Source organism: the organism of the source record quoted next, unplaced genomic scaffold, assembly GCF_019419815.1.
Source record: "Pyrus x bretschneideri cultivar Hongxiangsu unplaced genomic scaffold, Pyrus_bretschneideri_v1 Contig32, whole genome shotgun sequence".
NCBI lineage: Eukaryota > Viridiplantae > Streptophyta > Magnoliopsida > Rosales > Rosaceae > Pyrus > Pyrus x bretschneideri.
The window spans coordinates 32,074-56,138 of record NW_025999635.1 but is presented as its reverse complement, the minus strand read 5'-3'; the positions used below and the strand labels follow the sequence as shown (position 1 = coordinate 56,138).

Below are 24,065 nucleotides of genomic sequence, written 5' to 3'. Positions count from 1 at the left end.
GTTGCATGAGCACATGACAACTCTTTTTTCTTCTTTCTTTGGTTCAAAATTATCAGCATGACAAATTAATACCAGAAACTTGAGTAAGATTAAGTAGGCAACACACATTTCAATTTTTACTTTTATTTAGTGTGCCATGGCATGCAAAAGAGGTGAAATTTTTTTTTTCATTTATACGGCTTTTTAAGTGGGGAGTTACATACATTCCTACCATAAATTAACATTTGTCCGAAGAAAGTTTGTCCGACAAACTAAATTTCATCGGATCAAAGTTTTAGTCCCGATGAAAAAAAATTTGATCAGACAAAAGCAATCAACCAAATTCATTGTCATATGGATAAGTAATGAAACTTTAGATTTTTTTAAAGTTAATGGAAGTTAAAGATTGTCCTAAATGTTGAAATATACCACATCAGACATAGATAGAGAAAAATAAGAATATAAATATCTTAAAACACCACTCCAACTAATACCGAGTTCTTTTGTGATAAAATCTCACACATGTCGGACTATGCAGATGATAGTTAACAAGTTGGGGATAATATCGGTGTTGTTGAAATAGAGTTTTTGGCCAGTCTCTATGATAATTTGATACTAAAATTGTTAAAAGAATAAAACCTAGTGTCCAAATTGAAATATTAAAATCACGGTGATAAAATGTAATATGAGTCCAAACATAGAAATCAATATGTGAGTCTGAGTGCGCAATGGTAGATGTTGGATTAGGTTAGTTGGCTACAACATTGTATCTGGCTTTTTACACTCAAGTTTGGATCTCCCCATCCTCTTTTAAGTTAGACTTAGAATACTACCATCTGAAAAAGAAAAATTTATCAGTAGCCAATGCTGGAATGGTGGACTGCCTACTTTGCTTGGGCTCAAGTTTGAATCCCTCCTCGTAAGAAATGTTCAATACGTATGCACTGTGGCATTTCAATCCATATATACAGGAGACTGCGTCTGCTGCTTTTGTAGAGAAAGTTAGTTTGTGCATAAAGTTAGAGTTTGTGCATAAGCTTAGAAATACAAAGATTTTATCTTTGCTAATAATGGCTAAAGTTTCAGAGAAAACTTTGATCCCAACAAGTTCTTCACATTTGGAATAGTAATACATGACTTTTGACAAATGCTCTAAACTGCATAATCACTGGTTTATCAGGTGCTTACAAATTTTCAAGCCACATATATGGAACTCTGTCCTTCTTTAACAAACACATCATGCATTGTCCTTGTTAAGTCTTCTTAAACTTTAAGGTACGAGTCTCTAATTGAGCTCATTTTTCTTACAACCGCATCCATAAGCATCCGCTTCCTTGGTGATATTGCACAGCAAGAGAGCCCTATCTGCATAACTGCAACCAAGCATTCCTCAAACTTTTTTGCTTTCACTAGATCACGATTGTTACCTCTGGGTGCACTTCTTTCTTGTAGTATGGCAATATTGTGTCCGTCATCGTTAACATCACCATCCCCTTCAAGGTTGATGAGTAATGAAGGATCAACAACGTCCATCACTCGGTCTGGCAAAGCCATGGTTACAAATTGGTAAATGCTTAGACCATCATTGAACATGTCATCCGTAGGTCTTTTTCCTGTGAACATCTCTAGCAACAGTATCCCATAGCTATAAACATCTCCCATTATGGAAACTTGGCCTCCCGTGCCATATTCTGCCAGACATACATACAATAAAATGTAATATGCAATTTACTTTTAGAATTGATATCATATTTCAAATTTTTATATTATTTTCTTTCCAGTAAAAGCAAGCAGTAATAACTTTTCATAAATAGAGTTTTGGGGCTTGTTTGGTAGAAATTATTAGATTGGAAGGGATAACTGTCTAAATTCAAGGCCTACTGGAGGTAGATTAGAATGATTTTTAATTTTGAAGGTATTTCAAACATTAAGAAACTTCTCCCCTCTAGTACTCCGATTTTGGGTCCTTCTCTTACCTTTAAGTTGGTCGCAATTTTTTGCATTTTTTCTTTCAACATACCTTGAAAATAGTATCTTATCTATTCCTATCCAATCATGTATATCAAAAGAGACAATAGTTGGATTTAGTCATAAGTTACTAGGAAGAGGAAACACAAATGACAGCAACTCATACCTGGAGGAATGTAGCCTACTGAACCCTTTAGTTGAGCAGACAAGCTTTGACTGAGGGAGAGATCATTTGATGCTTCCAAGATGAACCTTGCTAAACCAAAGTCTCCAACATGGGCTACCATATCTTCATCAAGAAGTACATTGCTCGGCTTTAGATCACAATGAACAATGGGGATTTCACAATGGTGATGCAGATAATCTAATGCAGAAGCAACACCAATGGCAATATCCAATCTTCGGATAACATTCAATCTCTTACTTGAAGGTTGCTCCTCATCTCTTGGATACAACCATGAGTCTAAATTTCCATTTTCCATGAACTCAAAAACTAAACTTTTGAAATCTTTACCCTGACTATCAATGCTTGAGCATGCTGTTATGATCTTGAGAAGATTGCGGTGCCTTATACTCCTTAAAGCTTTGCATTCATCAATGAAACTCTTGGACGCTCCTTGTTGTTGAAGGTCTAATACCTTAACAGCGACTATCCTTCCATCACTAGGAATTACTCCTTTATAAACGGAACCAAAACTTCCCGAACCAATCAAATTATCCACTGAGAACCCGTTTGTTGACTCAACGAGTTCTGAGTAGGAAACACCTGATTTCCAATCCTTGTAAGAACGTGAAGTTGTTGGTCTACCTCTTGACTTTTTCAGCATTGAACAAGCACCAAAGAAGCATGATAGAGCAAATATGAATGCTAGTGCACAAGTTGTAGGGATGACTACTTTTGAGGAAAGTAATCCTCGAGATGAATGGTTATTTTTCTGGGAGCATGGAGGCAGATGTAATTGTGGGATACCACCACAGAGCCTATGATTTCCAAGAACAGAAACACCATTGGCATTTGCAAAGATTCCTTCCTTAGGCAACTCACCCACAAAATCATTATATGAGAGATTAAGATACTTCAGAGCTTTAAGCTTTCCTATGAAATCAGGGATCTGTCCAGATAACTTATTGCTTGAAATGTCTAGTTCTCCCAAGCCTCTTAAATCTTTAAGAGATTGAGGAATCATTCCTTCCATGTCATTACCTTGTAAATACAAGCGCTCCAAACTAGTGCAACTGCCAAGGGTGCTTGGGATTTCACCTGATAACTTGTTTCTTGATACATCTAGCTCCGTGAGATGAATTAAATCACCCACCTCAACAGGCAGCGAACCAGTCAAATAATTGGAAGACAGATTCAAAGAGATTGAGAGAGACGAAAGCCGAGTAAGCTCTGTAGGTATGGCGCTTGTTAGATTGTTATCACCAAGTTTCAGTACTAACAGACTTTGGCAGTTTCCAAGAGTTAGAGGTATACTTCCCTCAACCCCACTACTCTGCATGTAAAGCTTTGTCAGGGAAGTGATGTTACCAAGGGATGGCGGGATTGGCCCAGAAAATTCATTACCATCCAAATACAGTTCCACTAAGTTTTGAAGCTTCCCAATTTCATTAGGGACACTACCTTGCAAATGGTTAATTTCCACTGCTAGAATGGCCAAGTTAATAAGATTCCCAATGCCGTTAGGGATGCTTCCCTGTATCATATTTTGCCCAAAAGTAAGATAATCTACTTGGGTCGAAAGGTTGGATATGGATATTGGTATTCTTCCTCCAAAATTATTACCTTGGAGACCCAGCTCATCCAAACTAGTACAATTAGCTAAGAAACTGATAAAGTTCAGGTCACCAGATTTTCCGATTCCCAAGTGATTTTGTTCAAGGTTCAGCCAAATTAAGCTTTGCAAGGTTCCTAGATTTTCACCAGGGACTGTCCCGGTGATCTTATTTCCTGCAAAATCAATCCCCTGGAGTCTAGAAGCATTTGACAAAGATACTGGAATATTTCCAGTGAAATTGTTCATACCCCAAGAAATTTCTACGAGGTTAGGAAGCATAGTGCCAATATTTGGTGGTAGCTCTCCATGCAACTGGTTATCAACAACACTGAAAATACGTATGGAGGAAATATTATAGAATGAAGAAGGGACCATACCAGATAGATTATTCTCCTCAGCTGAGAATTGTACCAAGCCTGCCATATGCCCCAACTCATTTGGTATGCTTCCTTGCAAATTGTTTCTCCCGAGATAAAGAGTCCCCAAAGAAGATAAGTTCGCTATCCAACCTGGGATGGTTCCACCGAGATTGTTACGAGAAATTGCTAGAATATTTAAATTTATCAATGCAGTGAGCTGTTTTGGAATCGGCCCAGTAATCGAATTGAATTCAATATTGAGAAATCTTAGCAGTGTGCAGTGCGACAGATTAGTTGGATTTTCCCGTGGAAAGAATTGCGAGATAGGTTCAGATATTGTAGGCTTCGAAGACGACCAATTTCTTGAGGAATTACCCCATGAAAGCTGTTGCCATTCAAATTGATTACAGTAAGATGAGTGAGATTTCCAATGGAAGGTGGAATGGAGCCTACCAACTTCTGAGCTTTCAGGTTCAACTCCAACCCAACTGCAAAAATGAAGGGAACGGTTCCACGAGCTCATGACATCGAAAGGATCTTCAGTTATTCTTTTCTTGAAGTCTAGCAAAGCCAAGCGATCAGATTCATTTCCAAGCAGAGTAGGGCTGGGAAGTGTGGCAGATTCTGGATAGGTGCTCATCATACATAAAACAATGAAGCCATGCAGGAATTTGAACAAAACAAGCTTGCCATTTGTATATGTATGCTCCATCTTTGTTCTAAGACACAAAGTAAATCAGAAACCAAATTATATATTTTGGTCCACTTTAAAAACCAAGTTTAATGTTAGTATGTTACGCAAGTGCATAAAAAAAAAAAAAAAATGTAGTTACAATCTAGAGAGTGATGTCCGCGCATTGCTGCGGGATTATAAATTTGATGGATAATTATATTTCGAACATTGCAGTATATAAATTTTAATTAATAAATGGGTGCATACAAGCAATTTGTCATGATGCAGACGTAGTGAATATTTGCTAAACAACACTATGAGATCGTCCTGCTGGGGATAAAAAGAAATTTATACAAACAATTAAAAGTCTGTTGAAAACATTGGGATTGTTATGAATGCCCACACGTAGATTTTTCAATGTCCACAAATGTGATGTAGACTTTGGAAACGAAAGGATCGTATTTTCAAAGTCATGTGATGTAAACTTCAAAATGTAATAATGCGAATTGCTCTATAAATAGAGCAGTCGACTGCAATCAAAACACAGAGAACGAAAGGAAAGATCAATAACATCATTATCTATTTCTACCTCCTTTATTTGTCATCCTCTTGTGCTGTAGTTACAGTGTTGTTATAAATAGGTCAAGGTTAGAGAGATAACCTTTACTAGTAATAGGAGCGAAGCATATGTAAAATATTACACTGTAACTATAGCACAAGAGGATGACAAATAAAGGAGGTAGGAATAGATAATGATCTTATTGATCTTTCCTTTCTTTCTCTGTGTTTTGATTGCAGTCGACTGCTCTATTTATAAAGCAACTCGCATTATTACATTTTGAAATTTACATCACATGACTTTGAAAATACGATCTTTTTGTTTCCAAATTCTACATCACATTTGTGGGCATTGAAAAGTTTGTGTGTGGGCATTCATAACAATGCCAATGTTTTCAATACTTCCCCTTGGATACCCACATATCAACATTAGTTGTCCCATTAAAACCTTGCTTGGAAAAACCCAGTGGGAAAAAACCATAGCAAAAGAAAAAGAGTACAACTTTACTTGGATTGTTGATATAATGTTAAATATGCTTATGTTGCCTCGTTAAAACCTTGATAGGAAAAGCCCAGTGGGAAAAATCTTAATTGAAGGAAAAAGAGTACAACATGCACGTATCATGGATGTTCCCCTCGATATATATCTCCCTCTAATTCTGCATTCTCCAAATTTAGCTGTTTAATAAGTCGACATAATCTGATACTATGCACTATCTTCTGAAACGTGCACTTTGGTAGAGATTTGATGAACAAATCTGCCTAATTTTCATTGGAACGGATTTGTCTAACTTTAATAACTTTAGCCTTCTGAAGCTCATGTACACTAAAAAACTTTGGAGATATGTGTTTAGTCTTATCACCTTTGATGAATCCTTCCTTCATTTGGGCAACACAGGCTGCATTATCTTCATGACTGACAGTTGGAGTATCTGTCTTTGAAGGTAGATCACATGAATTCTGAATATGATAGATCATTGATCTTAACCACATTCATGACTTGCTTCATGTAAAGCAAGTATTTTTGAATGATTTGAAGATCTAGCAACTAATGTTTGTTTTATTGAGCTTCATGAGATTGTTGTATCTCTATTCTTGAGCACATATCCAGTTTGTGAGCGGGCTTTATGCAGATCAGAGAGAAAACCAGCATCTGTATATCCAACAAGGATCTGGTTATTTGTGGATTTCTTTGAGTAGAAAAGACCCATATATGTTGTTCCACGAAGGTATCGCAATACATCTTTGACTCCCTTCCAATGACGAATTGTTGGAGTAGAGATATACCTTGCTAACAAATTGACTGAAAAAGCTATATCTGGTCTAGTACATTATGCTAAATACAATAAAGCACCTATTGCACTCAAATATGGTACTTTTGGACCAATGACCAATTCATCATTTTCTTTTAGACGGAATGGATCTTTCTTAATGCCTATAGAACGAATGATCATTGGCATGCTGAGTGGATAAGCCTTGTCTATATTAAATCGCTTCAGGAGTTTTTCAATGTAAGCTGATTGGTGGACCAAAATTCCACTAGCACAATGCTCGATCTGCAAGCCGAGACAAAATTTTATTTTTCGAAGGTCTTTCATTTCAAATTCACTTTTAAGATATTCCGCAGTTTTATTAAGCTCTTCAAGGGTTCCAACTAGGTTTATATCATCAACATATACTGCCACTATAGCAAATCCAGAGTTGGATTTCTTAATGATCACACAAGGGCAACTGACATTGTTGATATCCATTCTTTGATCAAATACTTACTGAGACAATTATACTACATTCGTCCAGATTGTTTCAACCCATACAATGATCGCCTTAATTTGATAGAGAGCATACGTCGTGGTTTGTTAGTTGTTTCATGCAACTTAAGTCATTCTGGGACTTTCATGTATATGTCAGTATCTAATTCTCCATATAGATATGCGGTGATGACATCTATAAGTCGCATGTCAAGTTTTTCTAAAACCACTAAACTTATTAAGTAACGGAACGTAATTGCGTCTATTATAGGGGAGTATGTCTTCTCATAATCAATTACAGGCCTTTGCAAAAAGTCTTGTTCAACAAGTCGTGCTTTATATCTTGCAATCTCGTTTTTCTCATTGCGTTTCCTTGTGAATACCCATTTGTAGCCCACGGGGTTTACACCAGGTAGGGTTTGGACTACTAGTCCAAAAACATTTCGCCTTTCCAAGGAATTTAATTCAGCCTGGATTGCATCTTTCTACTTAGGCCAATCTTGCTGCTGTTTGCATTCATCAGGAGAGCGGGGCTCAAGATCATCACTTAATATGATTTTAGTGGCTACTACGAATACGAACATGTCATATATGATTATTTCATTCTGATCCCACAATTCATTAGTACAAACATGATTTATAGAGATTTCTTTGTTTTCATGTACCTCTGTTTCTTCAGGTACATGTGTCTCATCAAGGACATTTTATTTTTCTGAAAGTACAAAATCATGAATTGTGGATGTGTCATTCATTTTTTCTTCTTGAATGATTTCATTTGGATTCAGTTGTGCCCTCGTCTTTCTCTATCGAAGGGCTGAATCTTTTGAACCTAGTGGTCTACCACGCTTTAGGCGTGCACTAAATAAATCATTCGCTGCCACTTTATTTTGTTCAACAGGGCCATCAATTCTCGCAGGTGCATTTGCAACTGGTATATATGATTTTGTCACTTTCTTAGCATCATTAAATGCATCTGGCATTTGATTGGCAATACTTTGAAGATGAACGATCCTTTTCACTTCATTTTCACATTGAGTGCTACGTTGATCAAAATGAGATAAGGTGGGAACAACCTATGTCAGCTTTTGTCGTTCTTCTGGAACGGTCTTTTCTCCCACCTAATAACGGGAAGACTGTTTCACCAAAGTGACAATCAGCAAAATGAACTGTAAACATATCACTTGTCAAGGTTTCCAAATATCTAATGATAGATGGTGAATCAAAACCTACATAAATTCTTAGTCTGCACTGTCTCATTTTAGTGCGTTATGGTGGTGTAATAGGTACATAAACAGCATAACTAAAAACTTGTAAATGTGAAATGTTTCGCTGATGCCCAAACACGAGTTGTACTGATGAGTATTAGTGGTTGGCTATATGCCTCAATCGAACCAATGATGCAGCATGTAAGATCGTTTGTCCCAATGCAAAAACTAGCAATTTTGTTTTCATAAGCAGAGTCTGGGCTATTAACTAAAGCTACTTGATCAATGTTTCTGCTAAACCATTTTGAGTATAGACATGAGGAACACGGTGTTCAACAACAATGCCCAATGTCATGCAGTAATCATCAAAAGTTTGAGACGTAAATTTACCTACGTTATCAAGTCGGATTGACTTAATGGGATAATCCGGGAACTATGCTCGCAACTTAATTATCTAAGTAAGAAGTCTCGCAAAAGCTACATTTCGAGTAGACAAGAGACAAACATGTGACCATCAGGTAGATGCATCAACCAAAACCATAAAATATCGAAATGGTCCACAAGATGGTTGAATAGGCCTCCAAATATCCCTTTGAATTCTTTGTAGAAATGATAGAGATTCAACATCAACCTTTAGTTGTGATAGTCTAATTACTAACTTCCCTAGAGAACAAGCCTTGCAAAGGTTATTGTTTGAGATAGTAATGTGTCTTCTCAATAGTGGATGTTCATTAAAGTTGGTAATGATTCTACGCATCATGGTAGATCCTGGGTAACCCAGACGGTCATGACAAAACATGTAAACTTTTGAATCAATGAACTTCTGGTTCATGACAGTATGTGATTCAACAGTTTTTATGTATGTATAATACAATCCACTTGTCAAACCACGCAAAGTCTCTAATATACGTTTTTGGGTATCATTGAAGGTAATGCATATATACTTCACATTTTCAGCACTTTTTGTTTCAATGTAATATCCATTTAAACATATGTCTTTAAAACTCAACAAATTTCGAGTAGATCTAGTTGCGTACAACGCATTCTGTATGGACAATATTGCTCAATTTTGTAACATAATCTATGCTTTCCCTAAGCCTTCAATCACATCTGATTGCCCTGATATTGTTGTTACCTTTACTTTTGTAAGCATCAATCTTAAAAAATACTTTCGATCTCGAAGTATTGTATGCGTGGTTGCGCTGTCTGCAAGGCAAATATCTCTGTTATTTCTCATGTTTTGAGAATGATCATAGTTTTTATCCATGCTCTATGAGTAAGGAAATTACAGTTAAAAGCAAGTTATAACAGGAAATTTAAATGTCACTTTTATTAAATCTGAAATGCTAGTTTTGAACTACAAGTTCAATACATCAAACTCAAACAATTTAGTCAGACCGATATACTTCATTCCCTATTTCCACAATGAAGTCCGAGACATCTATATGGGTTGTGTTTAACTGCCCTGATGAGTCACACACTGGATCAGGTATATCCATTGGTTTAGCCTGGTCGAAAAAATTGGTCTTAACACCCTTCTCCTTGAGGGATGCTTGATACAGATCTCCCAGATGTTTTGGGGTAGAACAAGTACGCGCTCAATGCCCATTTCCACCACACCTATGGCATGCTCCTTCAGAGTTTCTGGGAGCATTGTTTATATGAGCTCTGCCTTTGTGGCGATTTACATTTTTGAAGCTTGGGCCTGAATTATGCCTTGGAACCTGGTTGTGAAACTGGACACCATGATTCTTGTATATTACGTTCCACCGTCTTTGCATGTGGTCACGTCCTCGTTTATGATTATTGCCACCAGTTGATGTGTGTTCACTTCAAGAGAAGTAGCATTCACTTCTAGGAATGATGCAGATCCAGTAAGTCAGGTATGATGATTTTTCAGCAAGAGCTCATTGTTTTGTTCAGCAACTAGGAGCACAGAGATTAGATGGTTATATTAAGTGAAACCTCACGCTTTATATTGCTGCTGCACGAGCATGTTGGAGGAATGAAAGGTGCTTGAAAGTCTTTTCCAGCATATCTTCCTCACTGATGGTTTCCCCACAGAGTTTCATCTGGAAACTAATTTTGAACATCGCAGAATTGTACTCAACCACTGACTTGAAATCCTGGATCCTTACGTGAGTCCACTCATAATGAGCTCTTGGAACAATCACTATTTTCTGGTGATTGTATTTGTTTCTTAATGTCTTCCAGAGAGCTAACGGATCTTCAACCGTTAGGTATTCACTTTTTAGTCCTATATCAAGGTGGCGACGGATAAAAATTGGTCTTCGCCAGATCTTGAGAAAATGAACTGTTCTCCTCCTTGATTGTTTCTGCAAGATTCCCTGCCTCTGGATGGATCTTGACATACACTACCCAGGTAAAATAGTTTTTCCCAGTAATATCCAACCCAACAAAATCAAGCTTTGCCAAGTTAGTCATTTTCTTTTCTGAAAGAAAACTGAGATGTGTAAGAACTTGCAATAATATGTAATCTGGGGGATGTAGTGTTAGAACTCATGATTCTTACAAATTCTTCATTTTGATCTTTAGGCCAAAATGATAAGCACTCAAAACTTCTAGCTTGAGATTTACATAATAAACGAAAAGGGCGATTGTACCTGCACCATTCTCATACATAGGATAGGCGATTATTCCTCACCACTCTAGTAGCAAGAAAATTGAAATATGCAAAGCAGGGTGGGCAATTATATTGCGCCACCTAAGATTGCAATGAAATTAAACAGCAGGTCAAATTTAAATATGCAGGGTATGATGGGCGATGATACCGCTCCACCTAAAATTTGCAGTAAAATTAGATCTGCAGTCCAAGATAGGCGATGATATCGCACAATCATGGATTGCAGTAAGATTAAATTTGCAGTTAAAGATAGGACGATCGTATCGCACCATCTTGGATTGCAGTAAAATTAATATAAATAAACATGGGTTAGTAATCAAGATCTACACCAAACATGAAATCAAAGATACATGTAATTGTTAGGTTAAGAACTAAAAGCAGGTATGGTGCAAACAGTTCTTTGCGAGGGTATATCCAGCAGTTGAGGCAGAAGAAGAAGATAAACAGTAAAATCCTTAGAGGAAACTTTTTTTTTTCTTTCAATGAAGAGAAATGATTTATTTGGGTAAAGAGAAATGAGGAATGGTTATAACATTATCAGCACGATTCTCTAAATATAACCATTCATCATTTCTATTCGCAGAAAGAAATCATTTCTCTTTGTCCAAAGGAAAAAAAAAAATGTTTCCACTGAGAATTTTACTATTCATCTTCTTCCTCTGCCTCAACTGCTGGATATACCCTCGCGAATAACTGTTTGTACAATGCCTACTTTTAGTTCTCAACGTAACAGTTACATATATCTTTGATTTCTTGTTTGGTGTAGATCTTGATTACTAACCCAATGTTTATTTATGTTAATTTTATTGCAATCCAAGATTGTGAGGTACAATCACCCATCTTGAACTACAAATCTTACTGCAATTCATGATGGTGCGATATCATTCCCTATCTTGGACTACAAATCTAATTTTACTGCAAATTTTAGGTGGAGCGGTATTATCGCCCATCATACCCTGCATATTTAAATTTGCCTGTTGTTTAATTTCATTGCAATTTTAGATGGTGCGGTATAATCGTCCACCCTACTCTGCGTATTTCAATTTTCCTGCTACTAGAGTGGTGTGGAATAATTGCCTATCCTATGTTATGAGAATGGTGCAGTACAATCACCCTTCTCATTCATCATGTAAATCTCGAGCTAGAAGTTTCGAGTGCTTATCATTTTGGCCTGAAGATCAAAATGAAGAATTTGTAAGAACCATAAGTTCTAACACTACATCCCCAAGATTACATATTCTTGCAAGTTCTTACACATCTCAGTTTTTTTTTAAGAAAAGAAAATAGCAAACTTAGTAAAGCTTGATTTTGTTGCCCTAGACATTATTGGGAAAAACTACCTTACCTGGGTAGTGGATGTCAAGATCCATTTGGAGGAGGGGAATCTTGCAGAAATAATCAAAAGAGGAGAACATTGCATTTTCTCAAGATCAGGCGAATACCATGATCTTTGTCTGTCGCCATCTTGATGAAGGACTAAAAAACGAGTACCTAACGATTAAAGATCCGTTAGCTCTTTGGAAGACATTAAGAAACAGATACAATCACCAAAAAACGGTGATTCTTCCAAGAGCTCATTATGAGTGGACTCACCTAAGGATCTAGGATTTCAAATCAGTGGCTGAGTACAATTATGCGATGTTCAAAAATTAGTTCCCAGATGAAACTTTGTGGGGAATCCATCACTGAGGAAGATATGCTGGAAAAGACTTTCAACACCTTTCATGCCTCTAACGTGCTCATGCAGCAGCAATATAAAGCGCGATGTTTCACTGAATATAACCAGCTGATCTTTGTGCTTCTGGTTGCTGAACAAAACAATGAGCTCCTGCTGAAAAATCATCATTCCCGACCTACTGGATATGCACCATTCCCAGAAGTAAATACTACTTCCCTCGAAGTGAACGCCACATCCTCTGGTGGCAATAATTATAAACGAGGACATGGCCACATGTGAGGACGATAGAACAGGAAAGGCAAGAATCATGGTGTCCAGTTTCACAACCAGGTTCCAAGGCATAATTCAGGCCTAAACTTTAAAAATGTAAATCGCCACAAAGGCAGAGCTCATATAAACAATGCTCCCAGAAACTCTGAAGAAGCATGTCATAGGTGTGGTGGCAATGGGCACTGGGTTCGTACTTGTCGTACCCCAAAACATCTGGTGGATATGTATCAAGTATCCTTCAGAGAGAAGGGTGTTGAAACCAATTTTCTCAACTAGGCTAAATCAATCGATATACTTGATCCAGTGTGTGACTTATCAAGGCAGTTGAACATAACTCACCTAGATGTCTCAAACTTCATTGTGGAAAGGGGGAATGAAGTATACTGGTTCGACTAAATCGTTTATGCTTGATGTACTGAACTTGTAGTTTAAAACTAGCATTTTAGATTCAATAAAAGTGACATTTAAATTTCCTGTTATAACCTGCTTTTAACTGTGATTTCCTTACTCAGAGAGCATGGATAAAAACTATAATCATTCTCAAAACATGAGAAATAGCGAAGATATTTATCTTCCAGACAACACAACCATGCAAACAATACTTCAAGATCGAAAATATTTCTCACGATTGATGCTTACAAAAGTAAAGGTAACAACAATATCAAGGCAATCAGATGTGATTGAAGGCTCTGGGAAATCCCAGATTATGTTACCAAATGGAACAATATTGTCCATACAGAATGCGTTGTACGCTATTCGAAATTTGTTGAGTTTTAAAGACATACATTTAAATGAAATCACATTGAAACAAAAAGTGTAGAAAATGTGGAGTATCTATGCATTACCTCCAATGATACCCAAAAGCGTATATTGGAGACGTTGCGTGGTTTGACGAGTGGATTGTATTATACATACATAAAGACAGTTGAATCGCATACTGTCATGAACCAGAAGTTCATTGATTCAAAAGTTTACATGTTTTGGCATGATCATCTGGGTCACTCAGGATCTACCATGATGCGTAGAATCATTACCAACTATAATGGACATCCATTATTGAGCTGACACATTGATATCTCAAATGATAATCTTTGCAAGGCTTGTTCTATAAGGAAGTTGGTAATTAGACCATCACAACTAAAGGTTGATGCTGAATCTCCATCATTTCTGCAAAGAATTCAAGGGGATATTTGTGGGCCTATTTAACCATCTTGTGGACCATTTCGATATTTTATGGTTTTGGTTGATGCATCTACCCGATGGTCACATGTTTGTCTCTTATCTATTCAGAATGTAGCTTTTGCGAGACTTCTTGCTTAGATAATTAAGTTGCGAGCACAATACCTAGATTATCCCATTAAGTCATTCCGACTTGGAAACGCTGGTGAATTTACATCTCAAACTTTTGATGATTACTGCATGACATCGAACATTGATGTTGAACACCCTGTTCCTCATGTCCATACTCAAAATGGTTTAGCAAAAACATTGATCTAGCGGCTTCAGTTAATAGCTCACACTCTGCTTATGAAAACAAAATTGCCAATTTCTGTATGAGGACATGCCATCTTATATGCTGCATCATTGGTTCAATTGAGATTTATAGCCAACCACCAATACTCATCAATACAACTCGTGTTTGGGCATCAGCCAAATATTTCACATTTACGAGTTTTTGATTGTGTTGTTTATGTACCTATTACACCACCACAATGCACTAAAATGAGACCTTAGTGCACATTGGGAATTTATGTAGGTTTTGATTCACCATCTGTCATTAGATATTTGGAACCCTTGACAGGTGATATGTTTACAGCTCATTTTGCTGATTGTCACTTTGATGAGACAGTCTTCTTGTCGTTAAGGGGAGAAAATACCGTTCCAGAAGAACGGCAAGAGCTGACATGGGTTGTTCCCACCTTATCTCATTTTGATCTACGTAGCACTCAATGTGAAAATGAAGTGAAAATGATCATTCATCTTCAAAGTATTGTCAATCAAATGCCAGATGCATTTAATGATACTATGAAAGTGACAAAATCATATTTACCAGTTGCAAATGCACCTGCAAGAATTAATGTCTCTGTTGGACAAAATAAAGTGGCAGCGAATAATTCATCTGGTGTACGCCTGAAGCGTGGTAGACCACCAGGTTCAAAAGATTCAATCTCTTGAAAAAGAAAGACGAGGGCACAACTTAATCCAAATGAGATTATTCAAAAAGAAAAAAATGAATGACACATCCACAATTCATGATTCTATACTTTCAAGAAAAAAAAAAAATCCTTGATGAGACACATGTACCTAAAGAAACAGAGGTACATGAAAGCAAATAAGTCTCCATAAATTATGCTTATACTAATGAATTGTGGGATCGGAATTAAATAATCATCAATGATATGTTCGCATTCGCAGTAGCCACTGAAATCATATTAAGTGATGATCTTGAGCCCCGTTCTGTTGATGAATGCAAGCAGCGGTAGGATTGGCCTAAGTGGAAAGATGCAATTTAGGCAGAATTAAATTCCTTGGAAAGACGAAATTCTTTTGGACCAGAAGTCCAAACCTCACCTAGTGTAAACCACATGGATTACAAATGGGTATTCACAATAAAACGCAATGAGAAAAACAAGATTGCAAGCCTCATTGCTCAAGGCTTTTCACAAAGACCTGTAATTGATTATGAGGAGACATACTCCCTTGTAATAGACGCAATTACGTCCCGTTACTTAATAAGTTTAATGGTTTCAGAAAAACTTGACATGTGACTTATGGATGTCATCACCGCGTATTTATATGAAGAATTAGATACTGATATATATATATATATATATATATATATATATGAAAGTCCTAAAATGACTTAAGTTGCCTGAAACAACTAACAAACCACGAGGTATACTCTCAATCAAATTAAGGCGATCATTGTATGGACTAAAACAATTTGGACGAATGTGGTATAATCGTCTCAGTGAGTATTTGATCAAAGAAGGGTATATCAACAATGTCATTTGCTATAGTGGCAGCATATGTCGATGATATAAACCTAGTTGGAAACCCTGAAGAGCTTAATAAAACTAATGAATATCTGAAAAGCGAATTTGAAATTAAAGACCTTGGAAAAACAAAATATTGTCTCACCCTGCAGATTGAGCATTATGCTAGTGGAATTTTGGTCCACCAATCAACTTACATTGAAAAAATCATGAAGCGATTTGGTATGGACAAGGCTTATCCACTCAGCATGCCAATGGTCATTCTTTCTTTGGACATTAAGAAAGATCCATTCCGTCCAAAAGAAGATGATGAACTAGTCCTCAGTCCAGAAGTACCATATTTGAGTGCAATAGGTGCTTTATTGTATTTAGCACAATGTACAAGACCAAATATAGCTTTTTTAGTCAACTTGTTAGTAAGGTATAGCTCTGCTCTAACAATTCGTCATTGGAAGGAAGTCAAAGATGTATTGCGATACCTTTGTGGGACAATAGACATGGGTCTTTTTTACTCAAAGAAATCCACAAATGACTAGATCCTTGTTGGATATGCAGATGCTGGTTTTCTCTCTGATCCGCATAAAGCCCACTCACAAACTGGATATGTGTTCAAGAATGGAGATACAACAATCTCATGGCGCTTAACAAAGCAAACATTAATTGCTACATCTTCAAATCATTCAGAAATACTTGCTTTACATGAAGCAAGTTGTGAATGTTCTTGGTTAAGATCAATGATCCATCATATTCGAAATTTGTATAGTCTACCTTCAAAGATGGACACTCCAACTGTCATTCATGAAGATAATGCATCATGTGTTGCCCAAATAAAGGAAGGATTCATCAATGGACGATAAGACTAAACACATATCTCCAAAGTTTTTCAGTGCACATGATTTTCAAAAGGCTAAAGTAATTGAAATCAGGCAAATCCATTCCAAAGAAAATCTGACATATTTGTTCACCAAATCTCTATCAAAGTGCATGTTTCAAAAGATAGTGCAAAGTATCGGATTACGTTGATACCAAATAGCTGAATTTGGAGAATGAGGAATCAAGGGGAGATATATATCAGGGGGAGCATCCATGATACATGCATGTTGTACTCTTTTTCCTTCGATTAGAATTTTTTCCACTGGGTTTTCATATCAAGGTTTTAACGAGGTAACATAAGCATATGTAACACTATATCAACAATCCAAGTAAAGTTGTACTCTTTTTCCTTTGTTATGGTTTTTTCCCACTGGGTTTTTCCAAGCAAAGTTTTAATGAGGCAACTGATGTTGATATGTGGGCATCCAAAGGGGAGTGTTGAAAACATTGGCATTGTTATGAATGCCCACACACAAATTTTTCAATGCCCACAAATGTGATGTAGACTTTGGAAACAAAAGGATTGTGTTTTTAAAGTCATGTGATGTAAATTTCAAAATGTAATAATGCGAGTTGTTCTATAAATAGAGCACTCGACTGCAATCAAAATACAGAGAAAGAAAGGAAAGATCAATAACATCATTATCTATTCCTACCTCCCTTATTTGTCATCCTATTGTGTTATAGTTATAGTGTAATATTTTACACTTGCTTCGCTTCTGTCACTAGTAAAGATTATCTCTCTAACTTTGACGTATTTATAACAAAGTCATATACGTTACACCCCACCCCTGATTTTAAAAATAGTTTTGGGTTTTTATTTAAAAATTGTTTTTGGATCTAAATTGGTGAGCCCTACCTTCTGTTTTTGTGTCCCCGGTTCCCTGTCTTTGCTGCCACGTGGCACTTCACTTATCTCCCTCACTTCCCTTTCTTCTTTTCCGACCCACTCCCAGTTATCTCTCTCTCTCTCTTGGTGCTCTCCTCTCCGGCGAGATCCTACATATACAACACACACACATATAGACAATCAACACAACCACCATATCTTCATCACCCTTATCCCCCTTGCCACCCTGCGATCTCACACACACTCTCTCTCTTTGCACCGCACTGTGCACATAGTGCTCTTACTTCTCCGACGAGATTCCGTGTGTGTTGACCAAGGCAAGCATCCTAGACCTTTTTAGTTGTTGTTAAGGTTAGATTATGATGATTATAAGTTAGATGTTGGAATGCAGAGATAGCTCTGGGGAAGCTTTTCCTAGTTTCTCGATGACTAGATTGATGGTTGCAGTGTTTTTCGGCCAATTCTGACCACCACTCACCTTGAAATTGGTATAGATCTCTTCCTTGCTTCACGGGCTTCATTTTGGTATTTGGTTTGCATTAAATGGTGTTGTTTCGAGCTCCGTCAGAGCTAGAAAAGTTCTCGGTCATGTTCGGGCCTTCTTCTTCGTATAATCCGGTGACCTGCGAGGCCCTTGGGCCATGGAGACCCTCGGCCCTTTGGGCAGCCCAACCCACTTCGATCCCCAGGTCTAAACCTTTCAAAACCCAGGTCATTAGGCCGTTTTGGCTCGGGCCTTAGGCCCTTTTGATCTTAGGCCAAGCTCGGGCCTTGGCCCGTTTAACCTTTTTACCCCAAAACCTCTTTCAAGCTCAAACTTCATATAACTCAGCCCTTAAACCCATTTTAAATTAGAAATCCTTAACCCATTAACCCATTATCCTAAGCCCAGCCTACCTAAACCTAAACCTAACCCAAGTCCAAACCCTAAGCCCTAAACCTGGTTGAAACCTTCCAAGGATATTCTTGGAACCTTTCGAGGAATATTCTCTAGAATATTCCCGTGTTGAACTTTTACGAAATTTACTTGGGACCCTTTTTAGGGTAATTCAACGTCTGTTTCCCAAATTAAATCGTTTGGATAAAGCTTTATTAATTGTACCCTTTATGTGCTTAGGGGCAATTATTTGTGACGTTTCCTTCTTCGCTAGGTGGTGTGGCTTTTCAACAGTGAAGTACTGTGAGTGGACCCCTTCTAAAAATGCATACATGAAAAGTATGATTTAATGATTACATTTTATTAGATAACATGCTTATTGAGGCTAGTTTGAATTATTACTATTTTTCCTATAACCCGTGTTTTTTATAGAATATCTTATGGATGACGATATAATATTTAGAACACGTTTGGAACACCTCTTTATAGTATAGATGATGGATGACTTTATACTATGAAGTTGCCTTTTGAATAAATGTATGTTCAATAGTTTTGTACTTACCTAGTGGTCCCTATTCCGCTACGGGAAAAGGGATAGATTTCGGCACGGGCAAGGGTACGATGTTGGCATAGGGCCTGAAAATGTTTTTCCTCTGGCAATTAGCATAGGAATGGGGAGCTGGCACGGGGCCTGGAGGGATATTGGACATTCACTAGTGATTACGATATATACGAGATATGTTTTGAGACATTGTACGGCATGCTAGGTTTCGGAAAATTTATTTTTATCATGTTATATGTGTTAATAGTTAAATGACTAAGATATTGATACTGACTGGAATTGCATGAAAAATCTGGTTGACTGTCGCCATTTAACTCTATATATAGTTTCAGTCTTTCCATTTGTTTTTAAAACAGGTATTCCAAGAAGCTCAAGCATTTGCTATAAAACTACTTTTACTAAATAGTTGGTAATGATTTAAAATGCTTGACCAAAAAACTAAAAGAGACGTTGCACAAAGAAATTATACATATTTGAAAAGAACTCAACCGATTGAAAAATTTTGATGGAAAAAACTGATGATAGGATTTCAGGCATCAATATTCCTTAAACTTAAAATGTTAGAAAAATTTTACATAAAAAATGTTTCATGGATGCGGCTTACAATTTTTTGTTTTTGCATGTGTTATGTCTATAAAATGATACATATTACCTAAGTCTCATAAGACAAAAACTTCAGAACTTCATTCATTTTATAAAATAGAATAAAAAAATAAGGAAAACTAATGAAAATGACATGAAAACTTTGAGTTTTAATGATAATGACAAAATAAAGAGTGAAGTGAATAGTACCAGAATTGACTTTTTAGCGTAAAAATGTGATTTTTCATTAAAGTAAATAATACCGGGAGTTTTTCGTTAAAGTTCTCTAAAAAATATGACTTACACTTTTAAGGCACGCTCCAATGTTGGTATAAAGTTGATAGTGAGTTAATTCGTGGCTACCAACTGTAAATGAAAAATATAAATGTTATGTTACATGTTTAATTGTTTGGTAAATGCTAAGTTATGTTATTATGTATAATGGCTTGCCAAAGACTGAATAAAAAAATAAAGGAAAATTAATGAAAAGAGTTTGAAAATTTAGAGTTTTAACGATAAGGACAAAATAAAGGGTAAAGTGAATAGTACCATGTTTGATTTTTTAGTGTAAAAATGTAATTTTTTGTTAAAATGAATAGTATCGCAGACTTTTTGTTAAAACTCCTAATAAATAGTAAAGAGTTAAAACTCAAAGTTGAAATTCCATCTTCTATGTCCAACTCACCTTTCTTAATCTTTTATGGAGAAATAAACAGAACTTTTTCTTGTACTCTTCTTTAACCACTGCACTGAAAATCAACACACACATTGCTGTTTAAATATTAAAACTGAAGACCTTAAATTCATAAGTTATCCAAAACTTAATAAGCTAGTCAAAATATAGCATCCATCACGACAATAGCACTAAAATTAAGTTGTTTTGTTTCTGAACATTTTCTTAGCAATCAAGTGGAGGAAATCTGTGTTAAACTAAGCATGCAGTGGTGGTTAATCTATGTTCTTTAAATTTATAATTTTTTTAAGAGTAAAGTGTAGCTATGATCCCTTAACTTTAACTCAATTAGAGTAATGATCCCTCAGTTAAAAATACATTACCATTGAACCCTCAACTCATCAAAACGTGCAGCTGTGGTCCCTCAACTAAAAATTCATAACCATTGGTCCCTCAACTTTAATTCAACTGGAGAAATGATACTTTAACTTTAACCCAATTGTAGCAATGGTTCTTCCAACATAACTCGTTTTGACAAAAATTTTGACGTATTGACAAAAATGACCATAAGTACACACTTTGATGAGTTGATGGACCCTTATTATATAAATGGTTATTCCAACATAACTTATTTTGACAAAATTTTGACGAAATTGATGAAAAGGACTATAGCTACACATTTTGTTAAGTTGAGGGACCAATGGTAATGGTTTTTTAGTTGAGGGATCATTGCTCCATTTTGATTAAAGTTGTGAAAAACCATTTCTACAATTTACTTTTTTTAACATGTGAGTTGATCATTACTTTTTTTATTTGGCTTTGGAAATGGGGTCAGATCATGTTGTCTAAAACAATTGTTAACATGTTATTGTAGAATATATTATGGCAAGGAGTAAACAATTTAACATTCGAAAACCTGCAAGCCAGTGCCTCCAAGACCACCAAAAAAAAAAAGAAAAAAACTGTACAAACCCAAATCAACCAAGTTACAAAACAACTAAATATGAAAACAACATCAAAGTCTGTGTAGCAATCTAGTTTTTTATTTTGTAATTAAATTTTATCTCAAAATTTTGCCCAACAATGGAACCATCAGAGGTTGTGCAGCAATAGTGCACAACAGTTTAGTAAACACCATAAGAGAATAGGGATAAATTGAATATTAATACATACACATCTATCAGAATAGTAAAACTAAAAGAAACTAAACGTGTAACATAATTCACACCAATAAACCATCATTCAATTTGAATTTTGAAGTAATCTGTCCATATTGCCTAAACTATTTAAACAAAAGAGAACAAATTTACTGGAAAAATTCTATTTTTTCTTAATATGTTAGTAGAGAACAATTTCTTACATGTTTTAATATATCCAGAAAAATGGTTCTTTTTCCTTATGAATCTGACATGGACATCTACAACTCCTCAATAGGGAAAAAAATAAAAAAAAATAAAAAAAAAAAAAAAAAAAACCTGAAAAATTAAAAGGAAATGACTAGACCCAATACTCTCTGATGAATTCCAACAAATTGAATAGGGATTTAGATAAATAGGCAGAAATAAATAAAAAAAATGCATTCAAATACATGAACAAAAATATTAAAACAACAAAAAATCAAGAGAAAGCAACTTCGCAGTAAACAGTAAACTCTGGATCCCAAACAAAAAAATTATTCCTTCTCTATTTCCTTAGCTAGCCACACTCTCAAAATTGCTCAATCCCATATATCTTACAAAGAGAAACACATGCATATCCATTTTGGGGTTTCTTAGTTTCTTACCCAAATCCACCAATTTGAATCAAATCTAACACAAATGTGCAACTATCAATGGTTCTTCTTCCGTGTCTTCTTCAGATGGATTTTATATCACTCATAGAGAAATACAATGAAAGATCAAGTCAATTATGCACCCGAGGTTACTACAACATGAAGCACAACCACTTTGCATCACTCATAGAGAAATACAAAATTTTAACAAAACCCCATTAGTCAAAATTTCATAAAAAATCGAGAAAGAAACACAAACTTACTGATAAATCAAGACTTTAGTCAAATCCAAACACACAAAAATCCAAATTTCATAAGAAAATCATGAAAAAAAAATATTAAAATTACTAGTAAAAATCAATAATTTTTTTTCTTTCTAAATATACCTTGTGAGAATTTCGGCACTGCTTTGTGAGATATAAAGGAGGCAACTTTGGAATCAAAAGTATCAACTTTGGCTGCGACGAACTCGTCCTGGAACTTCAGAAACCCAAATAAAAAATAATCAATTTTCATTCGATAGATGTAAACGTATAGTAGAAATCGATTATATATATGTACATAACTGTATACATAGATATACCTGTAGAAGAAACAGAGTGACCTGACTGAGAGGAGAGAGGTTGATTTGAAGCTGCTATGAAAAAATTCGTCAATGGGATCAAACTACCTCTCTAAATAATGAAACAGTCCTTACAAAATTCAAGGCTTGTAAAAAACACGCTAGAAATTGGCCAAAACCCACAACATAGCCTAACTAAAAATCTCACCGATTAAAAGTTTCACCCAAAACAACACTCTATCTCTCTGATCAAACGAAAACTCCAAAACCAATTCAATGGTTGATAACAACCCATAACAGAATCTGATTTGAAATTGAAACCAGAAAAATTAAAAGTTTCTTATATATAAACTTCAACAAAACACAATCCATACAGTTAGAAAAATAAAGTTCCAGATAAGAGATTGGAATAACTCACCGCAAAACTATCCAGTTTGAGACTGAGCGAGATGAAGAGAGAAGATAGCAAGAGAGACCAAACGACTGAAGAAGTGAAGAGCAACAAAGGCGCGAAGAGAACACGACGATGACAGACGCAAGCAAGATGAAGAGAGAAGATAGTAAGAGAGACCGAACAACTGGAAAAGTTGCATTTTTAGACCGGAATGTCACGATAACGTGGACTCATTTAATACAATTAATTTTCCTCCCTTGCGTGTAGACCATGGCAGATCGCAAATCACCACCACTTGCTTAATAAATGGACGTCAATATTTGTGTTCTTGGCAGATCGCACATGCTTGAATTTTGATACTACCGAATGAGTTGATTGAGTAATTGACTTTGAAGTTTTGCCCTCCTTGTCGAGAAATTGTCGTGTCTTCAGACTCATCACGGAGAATTATGGGTTTATCTTTGGTATTTCAACTTATTAAGGTCATATATGGTATTGACTTTTTTTCATCAAAAATTGATTCACTTTAAAGTTAAGCGGTAAAAAAGTGTGGTAAAAGTAAAATATGTTGTTTTTTTTTAAATCAATGGCTCCCAGACAATAATTTTTAAAAACAATATGTAGGTTACTTTCAAAAACTGCTTTAATAAAAAACAGAGTTAAGCCTTTAATATATATTTTCAATTGTTATAATACCTTCATTAATTTGTTTATTTTTACCGTTAATTTTACTATTCCAAACTAGTAAAGAAAAATTAGAGAACCACATTATCTGTATGGGCTGTGTGTGGATAATCAAGAAGGGCTCTCTGTATTAATTTAAAAACTTCATAGACATCTTCTTAATTTGCAACTGTCGGATCAATTCAATGAAAGAAGATAAAAAAAAATAGAAATTAACAAAAAAATGTATGAGAAATAAAAATGAGTATGCTTCAGGGTCAATAGTCAGTTAATGGAATGTATTATTGGCCGACTTTAAGGCCAATAATCAGTCAATGGAAAAACCACGTGGCCAAAGTGTCATTGGCCAACTTTAGGGTCAGTAGTCAATCAATGGAAAAA

The 24,065-nt window shown here is 35.8% G+C and overlaps 1 protein-coding gene across 28 annotated transcripts; it reads right to left on the bottom strand.

Moving 5' to 3' along the window:
* Positions 1 to 1,017: 1,017 nt before the first annotated feature.
* On the bottom strand, positions 1,018 to 23,450 carry LOC103958411 (probable LRR receptor-like serine/threonine-protein kinase At3g47570). 28 transcript variants are annotated; one of them, XM_048590685.1, is made up of 9 exons: positions 23,025 to 23,446; positions 22,628 to 22,681; positions 22,431 to 22,524; positions 21,634 to 22,196; positions 20,286 to 20,349; positions 19,905 to 19,966; positions 19,019 to 19,147; positions 2,114 to 4,803; positions 1,018 to 1,670 (listed from the first exon to the last, which is right to left on the bottom strand). In XM_048590685.1, exons 8-9 carry the CDS (start codon positions 4,794 to 4,796, stop codon positions 1,243 to 1,245), a joined length of 3,111 nt encoding a protein of 1,036 aa, XP_048446642.1. In that variant the 5' UTR covers positions 4,797 to 4,803; positions 19,019 to 19,147; positions 19,905 to 19,966; positions 20,286 to 20,349; positions 21,634 to 22,196; positions 22,431 to 22,524; positions 22,628 to 22,681; positions 23,025 to 23,446; the 3' UTR covers positions 1,018 to 1,242. The 28 variants fall into 28 exon arrangements, 22 of the variants coding, with proteins under 22 accessions (XP_048446642.1, XP_048446647.1, XP_048446651.1 ...); XM_048590690.1 differs by having other exon boundaries at positions 20,286 to 20,344; XM_048590694.1 differs by lacking the exon at positions 19,905 to 19,966.
* Positions 23,451 to 24,065: the final 615 nt, after the last annotated feature.

What these genes read in the sequence shown, in the direction of transcription:
- LOC103958411 (XM_048590685.1), bottom strand. Translation starts at nt 4,796, where the DNA reads ATGGAGCATACATATACAAATGGCAAGCTTGTTTTGTTCAAATTCCTG. An exon ending in AGTAGGCTACATTCCTCCAG is followed by an intron (nt 1,671 to 2,113) that starts GTATGAGTTGCT and finishes TATGTCTGGCAG; the next exon opens with AATATGGCACGGGAGGCCAA.